This window comes from Colletotrichum fructicola (assembly GCF_000319635.2).
Source record: "Colletotrichum fructicola Nara gc5 chromosome Unknown KSG_Nara_v1_contig11, whole genome shotgun sequence".
NCBI classification, from domain to species: Eukaryota; Fungi; Ascomycota; class Sordariomycetes; order Glomerellales; family Glomerellaceae; genus Colletotrichum; species Colletotrichum fructicola.
In genome coordinates, this window is record NW_027094061.1 from 829,480 (window position 1) to 852,312 (window position 22,833).

Consider the following 22,833-nt stretch of genomic DNA (forward strand, 5'->3'; position numbering starts at 1 on the left):
AGAAGCGGATCTCACAGGGACATCGCGATCTAATCCACAAGAACCAAAGCTGGACCAGTTTTGGGGGTTCTGGCTCTCATTGGATATGGAGATTCGAAGCAAACGTTGCAAATGATTGCAATCACTTTCCCGATCTATAAGGACGCCACTGCGCTCATTTCCCTAGTCTCAAGTAAGTAGGCACAAGGATACCAGATGAATGCCTACAACATTGTCGTCCGTTGAACATCAACCCGTTTTCTTCTTACCCGCAGCATCCCTCAAAGCCGCCACATCCCTCCCCCAAACAACAGCCAACGCCGCACCCCCAGGCCCAACCACACAACTCCACATGACCGCCTTCCCCAGATCCATCACAACCTGTCCCACCCCGGCCCTCGCATACGCCATATACGCAAGCCAACTCCACGTCGCCAGCGACGCGCAGTACATATCCCACTGCAACAGCGCCAGAATCCCCTTCTCCAAACTCGCCATGGGCGCGGTGCTCCACGGCCACGTCGGGCGCAGGATCTGCCCCAGCATCTCCAGCGGGGCCACGCCCGCCGCGGACTCGGATTTCAGCACGACGTAGCCCACGACGCCGTAGTGGCACGCCGTCGCGAGGGCGAGGGTGAAGGTGTAAATCCTGCTGAAGCGGGCGATTTTCGTCTCTGCGGTCTCGTAGCGGGCTTCCGGGGCAGTGGTCAGTTTGGGCAGGATGGCTTGGAGGATGCCGGTCCAGAGGGGGAAGGCCTGCCAGATTGCGAGGGCGGCTTCTCGGAAGTAGGGGGAGAAGAACTGTGTGCGGGGCAGGCCGGCGAGGATGCTGGGGAGGAGGACGCCGAGGGACCAGGCGGTTGTGACGGTCTCGCCGTCGGCGGGAGGGATGGAGATGGCGTCGACGAAGGAGAAGGCGCTTGTGGTGGAGGGGATCTCGGAGGTCCAGAGCCAGGCGAGGAAGTAGAGGGGGAGGGTGACGCCGAAGGTTATGAGTTGCCAGAGCATGCCCCAGGCGGTGGTGCTGTTGCGACACGTCAGTTGGGAAATCTTATTGATGAAGTTTCGGGAATACGCCTTGCGATCGTTTCTACACCACAGCCGAGCAAATGTCTCAAATTCTTCCACGACATCAACTCATCTCCATGCCTCCGGCTCGGCTCGCGCCAGCCATACCGAAAATCACCGCCTTCATTATGGAAGCCGAGCGAGACAAGCCCAACCCGGTTGGAGGTTTCACAGCATGGGGAAAAAAGCAGTAAAAACACAGTTGGAAGGTCTTATAAAGATATGCACTCAAGACTCACTAAGAAACAATCTTGCCGCGGTTCCCAGCCCGCATGCCCTCGACGATGATGAGCATGTGCACCGCCAGAAGCTGCCCAGCCATGAAGATGGAGAAGAGCGTCAAGGGAAGGTCGGTGCCCTGGACGATGGGCTGGAAGAAGCGCACCAGCATGGTGAGCAGGCTGTCGAGCTGCCTCACGGTGGTGAAGGTGATGGGCTCGGCCTCGAGGTTCTTCGCGACGACGTCATTGAGGCCGTTGGCGTTGCCGAGGTCGTTGATGGCGACCTTGGCGAGGTAGAAGTTGGCGAGGAAGACGGCTGTGAATACTGTGCGGGACATGATGAGTGAGTGAGATGTGGAGTGAGATGGGCGAGTGTGTTTTCAATGCTAGTGAAGGATCACCACGAGTAGCCTGCGGAGAAGGAAGACGGGGGACGTTGCATGGAGACGACGGAACGGCCGGGCTTGGGCTGGTGGTTGGTCGGTATTTCATCTGAAGTTGTCTATCCGCACGCTTCCTCGGCCAAACGGTGAGGGTCCGTCGGTAAGACTACCAGCCGGTGTAAACTTTCACGAATTGGCGAATGAGCGACCGTCTAGCGTGAACTTGAACAATTACTGTGGTGATTTAAACTCAATTACGCAAGCCTTCTGAAGCCCTCCCATCCCTTTTAGATAACGCCATATGTGATGCAGTAAATTACAAGAGTGTGAATGCGCGTTTCGATGTCTTTTCACCGGCGCGAATTATCGTGTCTCATTTTGAACCCCAGCAAACGCAGGGCGGAAGGCTTTGTACATCTGCGCCGCAATCTGATCTAGTCAGCTGGACGTCGTGCTGCCAGGAAGAGCCTCTGGGGACTCGAGCCAGCCACGAGAGGCGGCATCCTTGATGCCAGCGAACCAAAGGTTGGCCATCTTTTGGTAGCCAGCGTCGTCGGGGTGGGTGCCGTCTACCAGATCGCTCTTCAGAGGGCCTTGGTCGGAGTGCATGTCGACGATGACGACCTTTCTGGACTTGGCCTGCTGCTCCTCGACAAGCTTCTTGAATTGCTCGTTGACCTTCAAGACACAAGCCTCAGTGTTGTTGTTGCCATTGGGCAGGAGGGTGGAGAGTACGATGGAGGCACGGCTGGATGTGGACCAGACGTACTCCATCATTTCGAGAGTGCGAGCGCCGGCGTTGTCGGTGTCGTAGCTTTGAACGCAGTCGTTTGTGCCGGCGTTGATCAGGACGAGGTTTGGCAGGGTCTCGGGGACTGAAATCTTGGCCTTGGCGAGGACCTGTTCGATGCGGAGGCCGGGCCAGCCCTCGTTCTGGTTGTCTTCCATGGTGCCGTTGGGGTTGTTGCCAACCATGTCGACGGGGTTGCCGTCTGCGATGAGTGCATTGCGAAGGTCTTGACGGTAGCCGTTGCCATCGGAGGACTGGACTCCGTGGGTAATTGAGGCGCCAAGGGGCATGATGCGGAGGGAGACATTGCCGCCGACGAGGATATTGAAGTCTGCTCTTCCGTGGAGGGCCGGGGGCTGATGCGCGGGTGCGGCGTGGACTGGGGCTCGTTAGCAGCCGTTGGAGAAATCGGAGAAGGTGGGCTTACCAGCACTGGAAGCCAAGAGAAGGGCTACCGGGAGAAAAGTATTTGAATGCATGATGGACGGAGGATGTAATCGGTGATGAATTGAAGGTCCGGCGTTCAAAGGCGAGGTCGTAACCGGTCGCTAGATGTTTTGAGGCGTGTAGACAGACCGAGACGTTTCAACGAGACAGTTGGGCGACGGGTAGGTTAAGTACGAAGAGAGGCGTGATCCATGATTGAGCACCTAAGGAGGTACCTAGGGGACAAGCCAAGAAAATAAGCTCATGGTTGGGCCTCTGGATCGGTGGCAGGGTCGGTCCTTGGTGCGACCGGTACCTGGTTGCGTTACTGCGCATTAGTGCGACGGAGGGAGGGATCAGTCTGCGGTTCCCTGGTGCAAGCTCCAAAGTCCCTTTTGGAGGATCGGACGGCTCATTGGGATTGTCATTGGACCATGCCTGGGTTGGGCAAGGTGCAAGTCAGTGGGTGGGCAGGGATGAGACGGACGGGTGGTCTGGATGACATGACAAGGCAGTTGATGCCCGTTGCTGCTGCTGTCGCTGCTGGTGTCCATGGCTGTAAGCGAGTTGAGGCGAAGACGGGACGAGACCGAGAGGACTACTCGTTAGTCGGGAATAGCGTCGAAGGATGGAGGTGAGGACGGAGCGGGACTAAGACGAGGGAGGCGCGGAAAGGATGCAGACACGGCGGAGGAACGGCGGCGCTACTGTTGTCGTCTGCCATTTGGAGGGAAGGAAGGAGGGCAGAATGCTGCTGCCTGCTCTGGGAAATTTGGAAATTTGATGGCAGGAGCACCCCATTGCGTGTTTCCCATTGTTGGATGGGGAATGACACACACAAGTCCCTTTCCTTCCGTTTCTTGCAGGTACCGACCGACCTTAGACTGTGACTGCCACGCGAAAGAAGAAAGAAGCAGGCGCAACACACGGCAAACAGGCAGGCAGGGGCTGCTGCTGCACTTGCCGTGAATGGCAAGTTTGACTTTTACGGCAAGTTCAGGTCGGCCTGGGGCAGGTGCAACTCCCCGCAAAAGTGGGAGATCTCTCTGGGTCACAACACGAGGTGGATGCAGGGGAAGGAAGGCGCATCCACGATAGGCACCTACCATGCATGCTGTGATGTTTCGACCTCTCCTCCTTCTCCCTCCTCATGTCCCGAGGAAGTCGTACTCGGGTGGCTTGCCTTCTCTTTTCGTCGTGGCTTACTACTTGGGTAATCGCCAAATGGCATGATGGATTTTATCTCGCAGCATGACAAGATAGATGCACCAGAAAAAGAAGGAGGGAAGTGGCTGGGGATGGGGATGGGGATGCTGTTTTTGGCGTCATCCCGCATGGCTTCAGCGACCGTCATCCCTGATCACCCGCCCGGACACTCCAGGTCGCTGTCTCCCCTTTTTGGCACCTCACCGCCCAAGCTGGACGGCCTGCCCGCGGTAAGGCGGATGGAACGAACTCTTGGCCCCAGCTAATAATTATTTTCCGACCACCATCCAGTTTCACCTTGACGACACAGCCGCAGCCCGGCCTCTTCCTCTTGCTTTTCTCCCTGCCGCCTGATATTTTCATTCGACTGCCCTATGGATGAATCCCATTCCAGGCAGCTCGTCTACGGCAGTTGACCGTCGAGTGGGACTGCTGACATCTTCCGAGCTGCATCACTTCCATCAAATCCCCGAGTGCCCACCGCCGGCATCTCACCTTATCCACCTCGTCTGCCTCTGCCGCCTCTCATTGTTCGGCTCGGTCTTTTGAGATTGAGACCCAACCAGCACCACCGCGAAGGATTGCTTCTAATGACGGCGGCTTCCAAAGCCGGACTCGAGCTAGACCTCGACAGGGACGAGATGCTGCGAAGCTGACAGGACCGCATACGGCGCCACAACATCGTCCCTGCGTCTGCAGTCGGGCCCCTTTCTGACGTCACCCTCTACGGCGCCAGCAAACAAGCTAACATGCTGCATACTGCTGTCGACATCGCACTTGGCGACAATGTCGGAGAATATTGAGTAGCCATTCAAGCACGCGATCGGTATCAAATGTCATCGAACAATGCAATGCGACGATGCGTCGATGCGGCGTGAAATGAGCCAAGACGCCACCTCGGCAGATGCCTACCGGATTGCAACCTTGCCATGATACCTTCCTTGGTCTTCACGTGGGATAATAGCAGATCAATAAGCTCTACGGATATTCTGGAAGCCATCAAAGCATTTTGCGACCCGAGAACAGAAACGGACTACTTGCCGGCTAGCGGCAATCCTCGCTTTTGCTTGCATTTTGCAACGTTGCTTCATCCCTGAAGCACAGGACATTTCTCACCGAGACCGCCGACAGCGTCAACCGAGTCACAACGAATTGCTCACGACTCAAGTCAGTCAACGGATCGCACAATTACACATCGCTGAACCACTGCCGCGTACCTTATCTGATGCTTCCAACCAACCGCCGCGACTCAGGCACCGAGTCTCTCAATTTCTGGGCCTGCCACCGCGGATGATCAGTGACAGATGACAGCGGTCTCATGTCAACTCGACATGCGACCAATGGCTGCCCTCACCGTTACACCCTCCAGCGGCCCGCTGCAGTTCCCGGATTAGCGCATACTACGCAGTTATCTGGTTTCACCCAGGAGTCCTCACGAATGCCCTGAACGTGATCAAATTGCGACTTCAAAGATAACCAGAAGTCGCGTCGTCGTGTTCAGATGACGACTTCACCGATAAGATTGCGAGATACCCCTAGGCTAAGTGGTCCAGCGTTGGATACTTGATAAACATGTTTGCATTCTCTCAAGATGCAATTCACTCTCGACTCCGACACCCAATATCCCATTGATAACGCCTGAAGCCATGTCGAAACCGCTCAACGATGAAGCCTCCCCGCTTCTGCCCCGCGACGATGCCGGGTCCCACCAATCCAGCCCTTCCAGCTACTCCGACCCGTCCAACCTCGTCCTCTTCCGTCGCGCAGTGGGCATCAACGTCCACCTCCAACCCCAAGACGATTGCGATCTCGAGTCCGGCCGCATTTCCGCCCTCGGCATCTACGCGTCCACCATTGCCGCCCACCGCCGCGTCCGCATCTACCGCATCATCGCCACCGTCGTACTGTACACCTGCCATGCCGCCCAGCTGATCATCGGTGCCGTGGTGGCCGCCATGGGCCCCTCCGCGGGAACGCACAGGAAGAGCATCACTGTTCTGGGCGCGATCAACACGGCAGTCGCTGGTGTGTTGACCCTTATGAAGAGCCGTGGGTTGCCGGAGAAGCTGCGTCGCGACGAAGTTGAGTTCCGGCGCTTGCAGGACTGGATTGAGGAGACTGAAGCATTATTAATGCTGGGTGTCATTGGAGAGACGAGGGAGGAGGTTGGAGAACTCGTGGCGACGGCGTACAAGAAATGGAACTTGGCGAATGAGCGGGGAGAAGACATCAGGCCCGAGGGGTACTCCCGTGAAGAGGGAGACAAGAGCAAGAAGACGGGATTGAACTCCAAGTGGCTGCGCGGGTTGTGATGGTCCAAGTTATCATGCACTCGGCTATGATTATAATATCTCGATTTCATCACAATGTTGTATCATCTGCCAGCCACCTACAGCTTCGCCTTTACATCTTCTACCGGAAACATCCCCTGGTGTCTCTGCCCGCGATTCAACATCGGTATATCGCTCGTCACGCCCTCAATCTCGTTCTCGCACCATTCATGAAACCCAAACCCGTTCGCCAGCGCCCGTCCATATGCCTCGCCCCCATTCTCCCCAAACAGGATCTCCGGGTCGACAGTCCCCAAGCAGATGCTGTACCCGTCCTGGCCGCGGTAATAGAGCCACGAGCCGCAATCCCTGCAGAAGCCGCGCTTGGCGGCCGCCGAGGCGCCGTACTCGGCCAGGCTGGCGGTGGTGTCGGACGTCCAACGGAAGTCCGGCACGCGGTGGAAGGCGGTGAAGAGCGCGCCGGACTGGCGGCGGCACTGGGTACACTGGCACGTCATTGCGTTCTTGACGAAGTCGTGGGAGCCGGGGAGGGTGACGGTGTAGCGGAGCTTGGCGCAGAGGCAGCCTCCGGTGAGGGTTTTTGGCTTGGGGCCGAGGTTTGATTCGTCTGTCATGTTGAAGGATATGGTTGATTGGAACTGGCGCGATGAATGGTTTCAGGTGAGATCTTCGCGCAGTATTGAGGGTAAGGAGAGGTGGGAGAGCAAAAAATATCGCTCTTATTGGTTTTATGTAGGAGGAGTGGCGTCCGACGTCAGAATCGTCAACGGCGCCCTTCGGCGGGCGGCGGCCGGGATCACGGGACCGCCACCACCGCCACAACATGCCAGAAGCATCAAATCGGTCATTATCATGTCGTAATATTCCTATATGCATTCTATACCGGCCGTAGCCAATCCTGGCCGTAGGTATCAACCCATCTAAACCGTCATTCTATCCTTTGCAAACCTTTATCGTTCATCGATCCTCCTCGTCCTCCGCAACCCAATACGCCTCCACTTCAGCAATACACGTCTTCGCAGGGATCGTAACCGCAATCGGGAAGCCGCCATAGTCCGGATCATCGTTCGGCATGATCAGGAACTCTCCGCTGCGCGTCTCGTCGCCGTTGAACACCCTCAGCGTGCGCAGCGTTCCGTCCTCCGCGACCTCCTTCTCCGCGGCCGCCAGGATTCCCGTGAAGGTCGCCTCCTTGCGCACGCTCTTGAAGCTCACATTGAACCCGCGGCCCACGGCCAGAAACTTGGCGTCGCCGAGGTGGATGATCATACCGCCGCCAGGACCAGCCTTCCCAAACACGAACGCGCGCTCGATGATGACTTCGATGTCGCCAAAGACCTTGCTCCACCGCTCGCCCTTGCCGGCGGGGTCCGCCTCCTCGTCGAAGAAGAATCCCATGCGGTCTTCCGGCGCGGCGGCGAGGAGGTACGGCGTGATTTGGGAGAGAAGCTTGTACTCCCGTCCCACCGTCTCAGCGCCGGTGTCGATGCCGAAGGGCGAGGCGCCAAGGGCGCCGTAGGTGCCGTAGGAAAGCCACACTCTCCGGGCGCCGTTCTCGTCGCGGCGCTGCTCGGGGATGAAGAGCGGGTTGCCGGCGTGGGCGGTGTAGTCCCTGCAGACGGTCTCGTAGTTGTGGAAGTAGAGGTCCGGCGCGAGGAAGTCGAGGGCCCTTTCCTTGCCGAAGATGGTGTTGAAGCGCCAGATGTCGAGGACGTGCGGGCAGGGCCCGCCGGAGGGGTAGACGCCCGGGTCGGCGCCGCCGCCGACGACGATGGGGACGCCGCGCAGGTCGAGGTCGGAGGCGTCGTCGAAGTTGAGCCAGGTGTTTGTGTACAGCGGGATGTCGTACTCGCGCTTGCCGGCGGCGGCGACGCGGCCGACGTAGGAGGAGATGTGGTAGGCCATGAAGGCCTCGTCGGCGGCGGTGCCGGGGCCGAAGACGGAGGTCCAGGAGTGCGTGCCCGAGGGCGGCGGGGTGGCGAAGCGGGCTTTGAACTTGGGGTGGAGGGTGTCCCGCTGGGAGTGGAAGTGCTGCAGGAGGGGTTCGGGGACGGGTTGGGCGAAAGCTTCGTTGGCGCGACGGGAGCGGTCGCGCGAGTCGCCGAGGAGGCCTGTCTCGTTCTCGACCTGGACCATGAGTACGGTGTTGTGTTCGCCATCGACTTCCTTCAGGTGGCGCATGAGGGCGGCGAAGGCGCGCGAGTCGGCCTCGCAGGCGGCGTTGCTGAGCGGGGAGACCATCTCGACGGTGCGCTTGCGGCCGCCGGCCTCGAGGACCTGGACGCGGGGGAAGCGCTTCGTGTCGCGCTTGACCCAGCCGGGGGCGTAGGTGGAGATGCCGTTCTTGTAGGTGCCGAACCAGAGGAGGACGAGGTGCATGTTGTGTTCGCGGGCGCCGGCGAGGACGGCGTCGAGCTCGGCGAAGGAGAAGGCGCCCTCTGTGGGCTCGATGTCTTCCCAGGTTATGGCGCCGAGGAGGGTGTTGATGTGGTTGTGCTTCATGGGCCCCCAGACGGAGGACATGAAGCGGGCGGAGGAGAGGGAGGAGTTGTGCAGCTCGCCGGCGAGCATGAGGAAGGGCTTGCCGTGGAGGATGAGCTGGGTGTTGCCGTTGGGGAAACGGTGGAGGTGGGGTGGTTTGGAGGCGTCAAGGGCCGTCATGATGGGCGAGTTTGGTGTTGTGTTTGATGTGTGTATAGGTGTGGTGAGGAGGGGGAAGAAACGAGGGGAAGAGGTGTGGTGGTGAGTGAGAGAGAGTGAATAGGTAGAGAGAAGGATGGACTCTCAGAAACAATCGTGAGGTTGAGAGAGGTTGAAGTAATGGCGTCTGATATCTCGAGTCAACATTATCCCGAGGATGTAAATGCAAGTAAGCTCCGTCATCCACCTATGTCAGTCAGGCCAGCTTGGGTTTATCGGAGCCGCACCAGCAGCAGCGTGACACCACCGCCGGGAGACCCTCCTTTTCGGATCCGCTCTACGTGAAGGAAAACCCGACGGCGCCAGCTCCTGCGGCCTGCCGCTCCAACGAGATCCGTCATTCGTCCTCGCTGGCGGCGTTCGGAACGAGCCCCAGCTCCACAGATTCAGTGAAGCGGGAACATGATTGCAGATCACCTGGTGGTTGGTTGGGGGTGGTGTGGCGCCACCGGAGACGGGCCGAGGGGGAGATGCTTAGACTAGATGGGGGGTTGAAGAGCTTTCGGAAATACTTCGCATCTGTTCGAAGTCTTTGAATGTTTAGTCTCAAGGAACAAGAACCGGACTCAATGTTGATGCATGAAATGAATGCTTGTTTCCCCGCAATCCAGTAATTGCCATATTGACGGAATTACGTCTGAAGTTCCATTACGCCGTGTGACTCTTTGCCGGAGTTCCATGATGGACTGAATGCTGCAAAAGTCCGGAAATACTTCGCATTTACTCCCCCCTTGTCTGAGGCTTTGTTTGTCTCTCCTCATAACCCACATTGCCAAAAACAAAAAAGTCTCCGCTGGTGGATGCGTGGAGTCTGTTCCATTGCAGCGGGGAACATCGGGCGGTCCTTGCACCACTCCTTGCACCACTGGCTGTGTCTTTGGCTGTCTCTTCCCACTTTCCCGGGAATATCATGTAATGTCTTATTCTCTTTGTATTTCTTTCACCTTGTTTTACTCTTCTGGGGCTATTGTCTATTGCTCTGCGGGCTCTCCACCCCGGGGAGTCCCGGCCAACAATCGATATCATCCAGCTTCCTCAACAGCTTCTCCAACTTGAGCCGCGCGCTCTCGCTCACCAACGTCTCGGGGCCTCCACCACCATCACCGCCATCCCCGATGTTCATCTGCTCCATGTACGCCGCCCCGCAGTCGCGCAGCTTCGGGATCAGACTGTTCCCGTTCTGCTCCAGCACGTGCTGCGGCATATGATACAGAATCTCGAGCAGGTCGTCCACGATGCGCTGGTGCTCCGCGGCGCGCGTCTTCACCGTGCTCCCGAACTTCTGCAGCAGGTTTGAGCGGATGTTGAGGCTCGTGATGAAGAGATTCGCGATCTGCGTGTCGTGGCCCTCGGTGATGTGCCCCGGGCGCGAGAGGCCGCCGCGCCAGCGCAGCTCGGGCGGGAAGCTGTCGATGATGGTCTGGATGCGCGCGAGGTAGTGCTTGAGGGCGTCCTCCTGGGTGCCGTAGACGCTGACCGGGGCGGTCTGGGCCTCGTGCCAGATGAGGAAGAGGTCGCTGAGGTGGTTGAGGCCCGGGACGTAGGAGGTGGTGTCGCCGTGCCAGGGGGGCAGGCCGTCGGCGGGGGAGAGCTGCGGGCCGGTGTCGAGCTGGGAGTCGGAGAGGGGGAGGGGGCGGAGGTGGGCACGGTTTTCTTGGTGGGAGACTATGGAGACGGAGAGGCGGCCGAAGATGTCTGCGCTGCTGTATTGGGGAAACAGGGAATAGTGTCAGAATGAGTATGGTGTGGAAAAGGTCAACCGATGGTGGTGTCGTCATCCCATGTTGAAGAACACCCACCATCATGCATGGATGTTTATCCCCAAGGTTGCATACAGAGTAACAGGGTGGGGGGATGGGGATACTACGTACCAGTATGCCGCAAAGATCAGCCAGAAGAGCCGCTTCAGCAGCTGCTGCTCAGACATATCCAAGTCAGCCATGCGGTAATACGCAAGGAATCTAGCCCCCGCCGCAGCCTCGGACATGCCGTGGAACGAGCCCATGTCCCCCAGCCCGTTCTCGTTCATGGAGGAGGCCGAGGTGCCGATGTTGTACATGGCGATGCACCAGTCGAGCGAGTAGGCGGGCTTGCGGATGCCGTGGTCGAGCAGGTGGTGGTCCTCGATGAAGTCGAGGCAGCCCTCGACGGTGACGGGGTGGTAGTCGGCGCGGCGGAGGGTGGCGACGGTCGCGGCGCAGACGCTGACGACGAGCGCGCAGAAGGTGCGGTCGGAGGCGGCCTCGCCGGCCTTGAGGCGGTGCATGAAGCGCCGCCGGTGCAGCACGGGCGCGAGGGAGTGCACTTTTTCGAACCAGTCGTGCAGGATGCGTTGGACGAGGGCCTCGGGCGCGAAGAGGGCGAGGTAGTTGGCGGGAGCCGGTCCCGGCCCCGTGTTGGGGCTCGGGGCGCCGATGAGCGCGCGCAGGTCGGGGACGGAGGAGGCCGAGGAGGATGTTGCTGCTGCTGCTGTTATTGTTGCTGCTGCTGCTGCGACCGCGGAGGCGGATATGTGTGAGTGGGAGCGCGGGGTGGTGTGAGTGTGTGCGGAGGAGGAGGCGGGCGAGGTCTGGTAGGCGAGGTTGAGGTCCGGCGAGGTGATGTCCGATGCCGAGGGGCTTTGTTGGTTGGACGGTCCGGGTAAAGGCTGCTGCTGCTGCTGCTGCTGCTGATGAGCCTGGAGTTGGTGTTGTTGCTGTGCATGTCTGTTGATTTTGGTCAGTGTAAGTGGTCAGGGATGGTGTGCAACAACGACATCGGATGTGTGTGTTGCAGACCGGGGGTGGGTTAGGTTGGACGGAACTTGTTCGGCGGCCCTCTCCTCCGCCGCGGCCGGTCATGTGTGCACTGGATGTCGAGGAACGAGCAGCCTTGGCACCGGGTCTCGCCCGCTCCGTACAAACACTGCCGATCAGTCAGTCAGTTGAGCCGGCCGGTGTGCTGATGTTTGTTCTTTATGACATAATACGTGACATACACTCACTGTATGATGAATGAAAACATGACAGACAATCACTGGGCAGAAATAAACAAAACAGAACAAAAAACTCCTTGGGAAAATCGTCTCACCCTGACTTTGCGGGCCCGGCATGCGTCGCAGGCATTCTGGTTCCTGATGATCTTGGTCCTCGGCCTGCCGCTGGCTGGCGACGCCGGGGATGTCGAAAGTGGAGAGCGAGACCCGTTTCCGTCCGGTGGTTGCGATGGTGGTGGTTGCTGCTGCCGCTGATGTTGTACTGCTCGGTCGATCTCCATGTCCATGGTATGTAGTCAAAGCAGTCAGCCGCTCCCGGAGGAGACCAGCCCAACCCAAAACCAGATCTAATGCCGAGGAGGCGCAAGATGGATAGCCGGGCAGACAAAAGAAAACACCGCCCTGCCGTGCGTCGTGCTACAGTGACAGTAAACGGCAATCAACCGCCGCCGCACAACTCACGGTAACATGAACCTACACAACCTGCAACCTTCACCCGAACAACTCGTGGTGGAAACGGCCCGCCCCTCCCAATTGGCGAACTTGTGGAGAGAGAGACAGCTTCAGAAAGGGTTCTCGAAGCTGGTAGGCCGAAGCAGAAGCTTGAGATGGATCCAGTCCGTCAAAACGTGGCCCGCATGGGTCCTTGTGTGATTGATTTGGTCCCGGTCGGCTGGTGTGCGGTCGGATTTTCCCTTTGGGCGTGGCGAAAGACGAGACAGGCTGGGGAAAAGATTGGCGGGTTGGAGAGAACAGACAAGGCACAGCTGCGACTTGGGAGTGGTGTCTCGAGACATCCGAGGAGAATTGTCGGGCCATCCAGAGCATGCAGAACTGCTCTTCAGTGTTCGTTTTCAAATGCTTCCCCTGGTATCCGTAGCGAAAACCTTCCACCCCTCTCGCCTCGCATATACGTCGGAGTAACTCCCATCCCCCCCCGTAGAACGTGGGCTGCCAGACGGAGTAAAGAGGCTCTCGGAAGACTAAAGCGACCAGGGGATGTCCCCGCACTGGGGCGTCACAAATCGAGTCATGGTCCAGACCGTAACGCGCATAGCTCCAGTCGATGCAGCAGACTTTGAGTTGCAGAGTGTACACCAAACTCTATCATTACCCTCGCAACTCGACGTGTTGCTTCTGTGTACAGAGTAGATGTTAGTAATAGTGCAGCAAGTCGTCGTCGTATTCTGCGTCGCCGCTCCCCCAGACAATCCATTCCGCGCAGCTGGGTTATGTTGGCGGCACCCCTGACTAGCCAATTCGACCACGCCATCACCACACGCAAAAACCGACATCCGTAACCCGGTGTCAGGGCCCTCTCTCTCACCACCTGTTCCCGTGCGATTCCAATGCGCAAAGGAGCTGAGCCTTTTTACCCCAGGGCAAGCTGCAAGATGTGGAGTCTAATATTGGGTCCCCCTTCCCGTCCGCCTTTCCCCTTCGTGAGAAACTGTTCCCACCCCCACGGGGCACACTTCGTCTGTACTCGCTCCAATGACGATCTAGTCTCGTGATTGCACCTGGCCTTGACAACCGCCCCTCCCCGTAATACCCCCCCTTGGAGAAACGAAGCGCCGCTTGGTGACGCCGTCGTCCCAACGTCCTGCTATTGGACGTGCGTGGTCTGTTGTCTTGGAACCCGTCATCGGGGGTAAACGACCCTCGGCTCTTTGTCGGGTGGCCTGTTGTTCTGCCCTTGGCTCAAAGAGGGCACCAGGCAATTAGTTGGCAGGTCCATTCGAGCCAGATTCGGCATAAGGCGGCGTGCAATATCGAGATGCCATGCTGCTTGCTGCTGTAGCCCGGAAGTCGGAATTTGCTATAAGTACACTCGGAGATCTCTCGACTTCCCAGCAGGATGGGAACGGGGAGACACGCGGCAACCAAAGTCTAGTCCGGCGACAACAAGTCCATCTTCTCACTCACACAGCTCGGTTCTTTACATCTCCCATACGCCATGGAGCTGAAGCAGTCAGAGAGCCATGGTGTAGACCATGTCGACATCACGCAGGAACCACGCCTCGACGCACCCGAGGGATCGCCTCTGCCGTGGTACAAGCAACATGAGCTCAGGAAGCTGTACTTCATGATGGTCTTCCTCTTCCTGGGATCGACGACACTAGGCTACGATGGAAGTTTACTGAACGGGCTTCAGACCATGCAGTCATGGCAGTCTTGTAAGTGTTGCATTCTTATTCCATCATAACTTGCTCGAAAGGGCCCTTCATATCGCAATGTCTAGTTGAAAGTGACTTCGCGACAACAAGCTAACACCGTCTCACTCAGATTTTGACCACCCGACCGGAAGCCGTCTCGGCATCTTTGGCGCCATGCCCGGCTTCGGCGGTCTCTTCGTCCTCCTCTTCGCCCCGTATATCGCCGACGGCCTCGGCCGAAAGACAGGCACCGCCGTCGGATGCGTCTTCGTCGTCGCTGGCGCTCTCCTGCAGGCCTTCCCCAAAGAAGGCGCGGGCAGAGACGCAATGTACCTCATCGGCCGCTTCATCATGGGCGCGGGCTCCAACATCTCCAACGGCACGTGCCCGCTGCTCATCACCGAGGTCGCGCATCCGAGACACCGCGGCAAGGTCACGACTCTCTACAACACACTGTGGTGTAAGAAAGTACCGCCTGGGGAAAAAGTGCATCGCTGACAGTTTGAAATCAGACCTCGGTTCGATCATCGCAGCCTGGACTTGTAAGTTACCCACACCAACACCCCCTTTGCGCACTCCCTAACGGCCTCACCAGGCTTCGGCACACTCACCCAGCAACACGGCGACATCCAATGGCGCCTGCCCACCGGCCTCCAGTGCATGATGCCCGGGATCCAGCTGCTCGCCGTGTGGTTCCTGCCCGAGAGCCCGCGCTGGCTCATCAGCAAGGGCAAGGAAGAGCAGGCGAAGCGGGTGCTCATCAAGTACCACGGCAACGGCGACGAGACAGACGCGTTCGCGCACTGGGAGTTTGCCGAGATCTCGAGTACCCTCAAGCTGGAGAGGGAGGCGGCGGCGAACAGCGGGTGGATGGAGCTGGTCCGCACGCCGGGTAACCGCAAGCGGTGCGCTTTGATCATCGCGACGGCTATCTTCTCGCAGTGCTCTGGAAACGGCCTGGTTTCGTATTATTTGAGTGGTCAGTATTTATTGGTGTCACATGGTAGTGTGAGAGGTAACTGACGTCCGAGGCAGTTATTCTGAATACTATCGGTATCAAGGAGTGAGTTGTACCTTTCTCGAGAGTTGTAAAACCATGCTGACACGGTTCTTCCACAGCTCGATCACACAGTCGTACATCAACGGCGGCCTCACCATCTGGTCCTGGCTTGTATCGCTCACCGCCGCATTTTTTGTCGACCGGATCGGACGCCGCGTTCTGTTCCTCTTCGCCGGCATTGGCATGCTGCTTTCATTCTCTGTCTGGACGGCGTGTAGCGCAGTCTACGCTCAGACAGAGTCGTCTTCGGCTGGTATCGCTGTGGTAGCGATGATATTCGTATTCTACGGTACGTAATAAATCCGAGTGCTATGACGTAAGTGTCTCTTGCTGACAAAACTTCTTCTCAGGTGTCGCTGGCGCTGCTTGGCCCGGTCTGACAGTCTCTTACACCGTCGAGATTCTCCCCTACAGTATCCGCGCCAAGGGTCTCACGCTGTGCTTCTGCTTCACGGCGCTGAGCGGTGTCTTTAACCAATGGGTCAACCCGCTCGGAATTGAGCAGTTGGAATGGCGTTTCTACTTTGTGTACATTGCCATGTAAGTGTTATCACAAGTTCCACGGCTTGGACTCTTTGCTAATCAAGGCCATCAGCTTGGTTATTGAGGTCTTGGTCATCTACTTCTTCTTTGTGGAGACCAGAGGGCCCACGCTGGAGGAGATTGCGGTGCTTTTTGACGGCAAGGACTCCGCCGCTGGGGTGGCGAGGCATGAAGCGCAAGCGCAGGCTGAGAAGGTCGAGAAGAGAGAGTCGGCGTGAGAAAAGTGAACGGTTCATGGAGAAGTCGAATAGGAGTTATGGAGTCGAGTTTGGTCTTGGACTAAACTGGAGGAATAGTTGTCTTGAATGATACCAATAGCGGTGCCGCTTTGTACATATAAGCATAAGTTGTCCTTTATTCTGTTCCATATTTACGCTTGGCTATTTTGGCAACTTTTCCTGGCAACGAACGACAAAATGCTGAAGAAGCTGACAAAAGCTCAGGCAATAGCCCGCTAGACCCAGGCATAGAAAATCAACATTACGGCTCTATCTCTTGGCCCCGACTAGTTGCATACACCACAAACTCCATGGCAGTATGTGATGGCCACTACTCGTCACTGCAACGAATGGGAAGGCAGAATGATTATATCCAGTTCAATTTTCAGCAGTGAGCTACCATCTATGTGACTCTACAGAACCAGACCCATACACTAGGAAATCCCAAGCACGCTATTCCGCACTGATGCCGACAACCGGGTCACCAGACCAAGCCGCCGGAAGATGTCATCAACCGCAACGGCCTGCTTATTTGCAGACGGGGATGTTGATAACCTGGCCCTCCTGGAGGAGGAGGGGGTCGACACCCTCGTTGGCGGCGAGCAGGGCGTTAACATCGAGGCCGAGGTCGCCGGCGACGATGAAGAAAGTGTCGCCCTTCTGGATGGTGTAGGTGGCGGGGCCGCCCTCGACGCAGGTGGCGGTGCCGGGCTTGGACAGGCAGGAGGTGTTGTCGGGGTTGCAGATGTGGGTGGGGACCTTGAGGACCTGGCCGAGGAGGATGAGGTTGGGGTTCTCGAGGCTGTTGAGCTTGGCGATGTCGCAGATGCCGGAGCTCAGCTTCTGGGAAATGATGGTGAGGGTGTCGCCGGAGACGACGGTGTAGTCGACGACGGGGCCCTGGGAGCAGGTGGGGGTGGCGGAAGCGGTGGCGGAAGCGGTGCCCGTGGGGGTGACCTGGGTGGGAGTAGCCTGCTGTGTAGGTCGTTAGCAAGAATGGTCTTGGGTGTTTGTGTTATTTGCAGATGTGTGGTGGAAGAGAGCTCAAAGAGCTGATCCCGGGGAAATGGCGTCGAGTTGTCTAGGTACTTACAGGAAGAGCGGCAACGAGGCCGGCAGCGGCGAGGAGGGTGGTGAAGATGTAAGAGGTCTGCATTTTGAACGATTTGGATGGTATCAAAAAAGATGATTAAATGAAGAGCGAGTGAATTTGGGTAAGTTGAAACGATTGTGTAGCTGGTTTAGCGAAAGACTGGATCGAAGAGCTGGATGCTGATGATGCTTCAAAATGTCTGCTCAACACTGATGATCTCTCATCTACTTATATAACTGATTGCCGCCCCGGTCTCAAGGGGGAAAGGGGAGGAAACCAACAGCTTTGACGCTAGCATTCTAGATTCGGGAGTTGCCAGTTCGAATGGCCTCCGTCAATGTTGTTTGTGGGTCGCAAGGGGCTCAGGGGGGGCTATGCGAGGTTGAGTTCAGATGGATTGAAGCCATTTCCAGACCCTGGTGTACCCCAAGGGCCTGTCCGCGGGGAACGTGGCTGCAGGGCGAGAAATGCGACGGAACCGCGTTCCCGGCTTGCTGTCGCTGTCACGGCGAGCCGAGCGAAGCTGTCCCCGAGCCACGGCGCTGGGATATCGGCAGTCTCGGGCATGATCATGTTCCCAGCAGGGCGAGGTGCCCAAACTCTAAATTCTGGAGATTATGCCCCCTTTTTTGACTCGTGTTGGCTGTCAATCTGGGGACATCCTTGTCGAATCGTCCGGTGTTGTTGGAGAGTTGAGACGACGTTTCTAGAAGCTCAATCTATTCGCACTCTAAAACCCCCCTTTCACTGAGCAGAAACCGTTGCCCCCTTACGCGTTTCTTCTTGGCCATTTCAATTTGACGTGGACGGTCATGTCGACGATGATGCAACATCTCGGGATAGTTGAAAAGTCTCCTACGAGAAGCGGAGGACCAAAGTTCACAAGTGCATTGCGAGAACTCACGCAGCAGAGTTATTGATTTAGCCGCCAACCTTAGGCGTAGTAGACCCAAGAAGTTGGTTCTTGTTGGTCTCGACTTACATGTCACCAATATCACGGGACTTAATAGCCGGGGCAATCAAACAAGGTTTGAGCCTCATCAACCTGAGCCCCACCACATCGTCCGAACGCTCCAGTCTCATCTCCAACTGCAATCGGGCTGGACCCGACTCATCATCAGGCTGTTCATCAGAAGACGTCAAACAATTCCGTTCATGACTTTAATTTGGTGAAGGCACATCGTTGCCGTTTCACCGCTTCCAAAATTTGGCCGCCAATTCAATAGTCGACATTGGCGAGATGGAGCAAGAGAGTCACAATGCCTACTTTCAGAAGTCTTGAGTCAACCCAGGGCATTCCCGGTTCGGTTTCGGGCTGGTGAAGCACCTCCGCGTGGGGCTGGGGAAAGGTCCAGAGTCCCACCCAGCACCAAGCCACTCGGGCTGCCAATGACTCCCGGGACTTCCGATCGATTTTGAAGCCTTCCAGAAACAGTGACCCTGAGGCGGTGCCCGCCAATACCGGGACATCCATCCGAACTGCATCAATACAACGGAGGAGTCTGCCACAATGCAACCTCGTGTTGGCCCTGAAGGGATGACTGATGGACTTGGACGGACCAAAAACGGGCTTGACTTCCAAAATCTGCATCTGTTGCCTTGGTCAGGTATTGCTCTATAGTCTGAATCCAAGCATCTTGCTGTTTTCCTTTTGCCATCCAGACTTGGCATTACGCCGTTAATAAGCGTAAGGAAGACCATAGACGTTTTTGATCTATTCTGAGGGCACTCGGTGCGCGTGCGGCGTCTTCGGCGAGCCAAGCTTCAGTCACATGGATTCCTCAACGGGAGATCTTCCAAATTTGAGCAAGCCCGTCCGTATTCGGCAATGTTCCATACGATCTGGCTCAACGGCTTTGGGAAGCTTGGATCTGGAGTGGAGATATTTATTGAGAAAGCTGATGCTTGGAGATGTCAGCTGATTTGGACAAAGTCACAGTCGAATAGCATGATCAGTCCAGGAGACGGGGGTTCATCTTCATCGGGTTGGGGCCGGTGCTTTCCATCAAGACAAAGTGTACGGGCCAGTTTGTGACTTGAGTACAGTTCCGCGGAAACGGACGAAGCCGCGCGGTTTAAGCACATAGTATATGCCCCTATTCTCTTTGGCAGTAGCCATGGGATGCGTGTCTATCTCTGCATAGATGACTTTTGTCCCATAGGATGATTCGGAGATGATTCCCAGGACTGGTGATGCTCGCGTTCCTCTTTCGTCTGCAGGACCGCGATTGCGAGCGGATTGCGAGACTCAGCATGAACTTCCCACATCATGTTGCCGTATAACACTACTAAGTCCCGAAACCTTACGCAAAGGCGTAAGACCGCTTCACAACTTAAGGTCTACGACAAGGACACCATGGGAGTAGCAAACTGCCAGTTTCAGGAGTTCAATGTTGATGGTTTGTGGAAAGTACCTTATCCGGGGGCATTATGACAGCGGGGTCCAAGCCGGAAGACGGCATAATCGATGCCGTTGATTATGTATGACTCGCTTCATCATCGAGCTTGGAGGGGAATGGCTGGCATGTTAATCACCGGCAACCGGTACCGGAATTAATACCCGACGCGTTTGTTGACCGCTACTCGTTTTGGTCATGGATCGGGATAGCCTCAACGTCGTTGTGTTGCACATATAATTACTCACTTAGAGAAACCGTTTTCCTTCAAGCTCGTGTACAGAGCAAAAACCCTCCAAGTACGATGTGAACTGTATAAATAGAAAACATTATAAGTATTTCGATGGAAATGTTTTTCGTGCTGTGGTTATTGACGGCACGATGCTTGCTTCACTGCCGGTTCGGCACATGATAGATTTTCTTTCCATAGAACTTTGGCAATCATGATGCATTTCAAGTCCCGTGATGGAAACTTGGACTTCGAGCTAAGTAGTCTATGCCTGCTGTTGAGAAATACACGATGCGATGTTAAATTAGCCCGCGAGATTCACGTCAAATTTCACTGCGAGCACCTGGCGTTGTTGTTTGACGATACGCGCTATCCGTGCGAATAACCTCATGGCGGCTTAGCGGCCGGAGATTTCTTTTCTATCCGACATTGAGATGAGCTAGAAAGACATCATCTAGCAGTTTTGGACCATAGGATAATAGCCCATCGTTTCTCCGCACGAAGCTTGAGACGATCCCCAGATTGGAACATCCCCCGCCTCCGCACTTAAGCGCCCCAGCTCAACCCCAACCGACGCCTTGCGCACCAATCACAACTCGATCAGCAACCAGGTTCGGGAGTTAGAAGGGCAATCATTTGTGCGCAAGTGAAAAGACTTGGCAACTGCGTAACACTTCTTAGAACCGGTGGGATGATGTTGCGTCGCGCGGTGGAGTGTACGGATCGCGAACCGCTCGGAAACTCGTCGATGGAGGTAGGAAATGGTTTGATATCATTCTGATCAAGATGTATAAAATGCTTCGTACATGGCCTCATTTATTTCAGATGATTGATGGGCAAGCTTCAACGCGCTGATCGCAGTCCACAATCACGATGAAGCTTCTCCAGCTGGCGTCGACCGTCCTCGCCGCCACCACCGCGGTGGCTCAGACTTTCGACAACCCCGTGATCTATGAGGATCTCGCCGATCTCGAAGTCATTCGCGTCGGCGACGCCTACTACTACACGGCCTCGACAATGCACTACTCTCCCGGCGCCCCCGTTTTGAAAAGTTACGACCTCATCAGCTGGGAATTCATCGGACACTCCGTACCAGAGCTTACTTTCGGCGAGAAGTACTACCTGAACAGCACCGAAAGGGCGTACGTCGGCGGCATCTGGGCAAGCTCACTGCAGTACCGCGAGAGCAACGGATTGTTCTACTGGTATGGATGCATCGACTTCAGCAAGACATACATCTTCACTGCGTCGGATCCCGCCGGCGAGTGGCAGAGCCATCCACCGCTGGATGAATGCTTTTACGATCTTGGAGTTCTTGTCGACGACGATGATACGATGTACATCGCATATGGAAAGTACAACATCAGCGTCGCTCAGATGTCTGCTGATGGCTTACAACCTGTCCGACAAGAGGTCAGTTACCGTGTTGTGTTTGATGATTTTGTTATTAACTATGTGTAGGTGGTATGGACCGATTCCACGCGCTACTTAGAAGGATCCAGATTCTATCATATCAATGGCAACTACTACATTTGGGTGACTAAACCTGCAGACGAGCAGCATGTTTTGAAGGCTGATAACCCTTGGGGCCCGTACACAAACAATACCGTTCTCGAACGCATGGCTTCTCCAATTCCCAACTCAGGAGTACCTCATCAGGGCGGCATTATAGATACTCCCGCAGGCGATTGGTTCTATATGGGCTTCCTTGACGCCTACCCAACTGGGCGCATTCCCGTTCTGGCTCCGCTTTCATGGGACGAAGAGGGCTGGCCTCACGTTGTGACTGACGAGGCCGGAGGATGGGGAAAGACTTACCCCTTGCCTGTGACTACAGATAAGACTGTCAATCCAGTCGGAGAAGTACTGGAAAGCTTCGATGGATCTAAGCTTGGCCCAGAATGGGAGTGGAACCATAACCCCGACAACACTGCTTGGGAGCTTGGAACTGACGGCCTCACACTACACACGGCGACGGTTACGTACGATCTGTACTCGGCTCGCAATACCCTCACGCACCGCATTCTGGGACCCAAGAGCAGTGGCACATTCCGTCTTAACCTAGCCAACATGGCGGACGGGGACATCACTGGCGTCTCGATCTTGAGGGATGAGTCGGCTTACATTGGTCTCCAGAAAGAGGGCGATTCTCTCAAGCTGTTCGTCGTTCACGACATTCTGGCTCCCGAGAGTACAGGATGGCAGACTACGTCGAATGGCACCGTCGTAGCCACTGCGGAAATCGATCTGACGACGATTGCCACTGGAGCTGGAGACATCTGGTTGAGGGCTACGGCTGATGTCACGCCCTCCTTCTGGGTGGCGGAGAACACCAACGCTGCGCAGTTCTCGTACAGCACTGATGGGGATACTTTCAGTCAGCTGGGAGACAGCTGGCATCTGCATAACCGCTGGCAATATTTCATGGCCTTCAGATTTGCGGTGCAGAACTTTGCAACCAAGTCTTTGGGTGGTTCTGTCCTCGTAAAGGAATTCAGCTTGAAGTCGGTTGAGTAAAGCATCGAACTACTTTCAAAGCAATCGTGAATCGATTGTATGCGTCTCTCTCATTCGGTAGACCATCAGGTCGCATGGACATATGTTGTAAAATGAAATACGATTGAAGTCAGGTACATTTTCAGGAACGAGGCAGTTCCTAAACCAGAATTATCATCTTGTGCATACGCAATTTGTTTACAGCCTGAGATGTCTCGACCAAACGTTTGTTTTTCAATGAAAAAGGGCAAAGCGCAATTGAAATTCATGGCATGACGTTTTCGTATCGTTTGTAGATTTTGCATGTATTGCAGGGCAGCGGTTAAGAAAGTCGGGATTTTTCTCTAGCCATAACACGCATCCATCGGCGGTGTTACATTCGAGAAAGACATATTTGTGATACTGACTGTGGTCGAGATATGCTTTGGGGGACCTTTCGAGTCAAGACTTGCTGACGTACATGACCGACATACAGCCTTCGAAAATCAAATCCTTAACAGATCACCAGTCTTTCTTCCAATACGCCTATGCTAAATTTAAAGCAGAATCTGTCGGAAAAATCACAATTGCCTGAAAAGACAAGCTCAGGAGATGCCAGATGAAC

General features: G+C 56.1%; 9 protein-coding genes across 9 annotated transcripts; 3 read left to right on the top strand and 6 right to left on the bottom strand.

The window, feature by feature from the left end:
- Positions 1–228: 228 nt before the first annotated feature.
- On the bottom strand, positions 229–1,606 carry aurD (Epoxide hydrolase aurD; the record flags this gene model as incomplete). Its single annotated transcript, XM_032037394.1, has 2 exons — positions 229–1,003; positions 1,287–1,606. 2 exons carry the CDS (start codon positions 1,604–1,606, stop codon positions 229–231), a joined length of 1,095 nt encoding a protein of 364 aa, XP_031883984.1.
- A 483-nt stretch (positions 1,607–2,089) lies between these two features.
- cesA-0 (Multidomain esterase) lies at positions 2,090–2,920 on the bottom strand (the record flags this gene model as incomplete). The annotated part of the gene is made up of 2 exons (XM_032037395.1): positions 2,090–2,820; positions 2,869–2,920. The coding sequence occupies 2 exons, from the start codon at positions 2,918–2,920 to the stop codon at positions 2,090–2,092; spliced, it is 783 nt and encodes a 260-aa protein (XP_031884075.1).
- A 2,799-nt stretch (positions 2,921–5,719) lies between these two features.
- CGGC5_v016776 (uncharacterized protein) lies at positions 5,720–6,385 on the top strand (the record flags this gene model as incomplete). The annotated part of the gene is made up of 1 exon (XM_032037396.1): positions 5,720–6,385. The coding sequence occupies one exon, from the start codon at positions 5,720–5,722 to the stop codon at positions 6,383–6,385; it is 666 nt and encodes a 221-aa protein (XP_031884078.1).
- A 77-nt stretch (positions 6,386–6,462) lies between these two features.
- Positions 6,463–6,978, bottom strand: CGGC5_v016777 (uncharacterized protein; the record flags this gene model as incomplete). Its single annotated transcript, XM_032037397.1, has 1 exon — positions 6,463–6,978. One exon carries the CDS (start codon positions 6,976–6,978, stop codon positions 6,463–6,465), a length of 516 nt encoding a protein of 171 aa, XP_031883974.1.
- Positions 6,979–7,321: 343 nt separating this feature from the next.
- CGGC5_v016778 (uncharacterized protein) lies at positions 7,322–9,025 on the bottom strand (the record flags this gene model as incomplete). Its single annotated transcript, XM_032037398.1, has 1 exon — positions 7,322–9,025. The coding sequence occupies one exon, from the start codon at positions 9,023–9,025 to the stop codon at positions 7,322–7,324; it is 1,704 nt and encodes a 567-aa protein (XP_031883803.1).
- Positions 9,026–10,028: 1,003 nt separating this feature from the next.
- CGGC5_v016779 (uncharacterized protein) lies at positions 10,029–12,325 on the bottom strand (the record flags this gene model as incomplete). Its single annotated transcript, XM_032037401.1, has 4 exons — positions 10,029–10,767; positions 10,936–11,769; positions 11,868–11,968; positions 12,134–12,325. 4 exons carry the CDS (start codon positions 12,323–12,325, stop codon positions 10,029–10,031), a joined length of 1,866 nt encoding a protein of 621 aa, XP_031884047.1.
- A 1,670-nt stretch (positions 12,326–13,995) lies between these two features.
- CGGC5_v016780 (Lactose permease) lies at positions 13,996–16,015 on the top strand (the record flags this gene model as incomplete). Its single annotated transcript, XM_032037403.1, has 8 exons — positions 13,996–14,215; positions 14,325–14,654; positions 14,707–14,736; positions 14,790–15,173; positions 15,230–15,257; positions 15,314–15,543; positions 15,605–15,794; positions 15,850–16,015. 8 exons carry the CDS (start codon positions 13,996–13,998, stop codon positions 16,013–16,015), a joined length of 1,578 nt encoding a protein of 525 aa, XP_031883831.1.
- Positions 16,016–16,543: 528 nt separating this feature from the next.
- CIH1-1 (Intracellular hyphae protein 1) lies at positions 16,544–17,171 on the bottom strand (the record flags this gene model as incomplete). The annotated part of the gene is made up of 2 exons (XM_032037404.1): positions 16,544–16,990; positions 17,109–17,171. The coding sequence occupies 2 exons, from the start codon at positions 17,169–17,171 to the stop codon at positions 16,544–16,546; spliced, it is 510 nt and encodes a 169-aa protein (XP_031883835.1).
- Positions 17,172–20,606: 3,435 nt separating this feature from the next.
- On the top strand, positions 20,607–22,250 carry XYLO-2 (putative beta-xylosidase; the record flags this gene model as incomplete). Its single annotated transcript, XM_032037405.1, has 2 exons — positions 20,607–21,146; positions 21,195–22,250. The coding sequence occupies 2 exons, from the start codon at positions 20,607–20,609 to the stop codon at positions 22,248–22,250; spliced, it is 1,596 nt and encodes a 531-aa protein (XP_031883833.1).
- Positions 22,251–22,833: the final 583 nt, after the last annotated feature.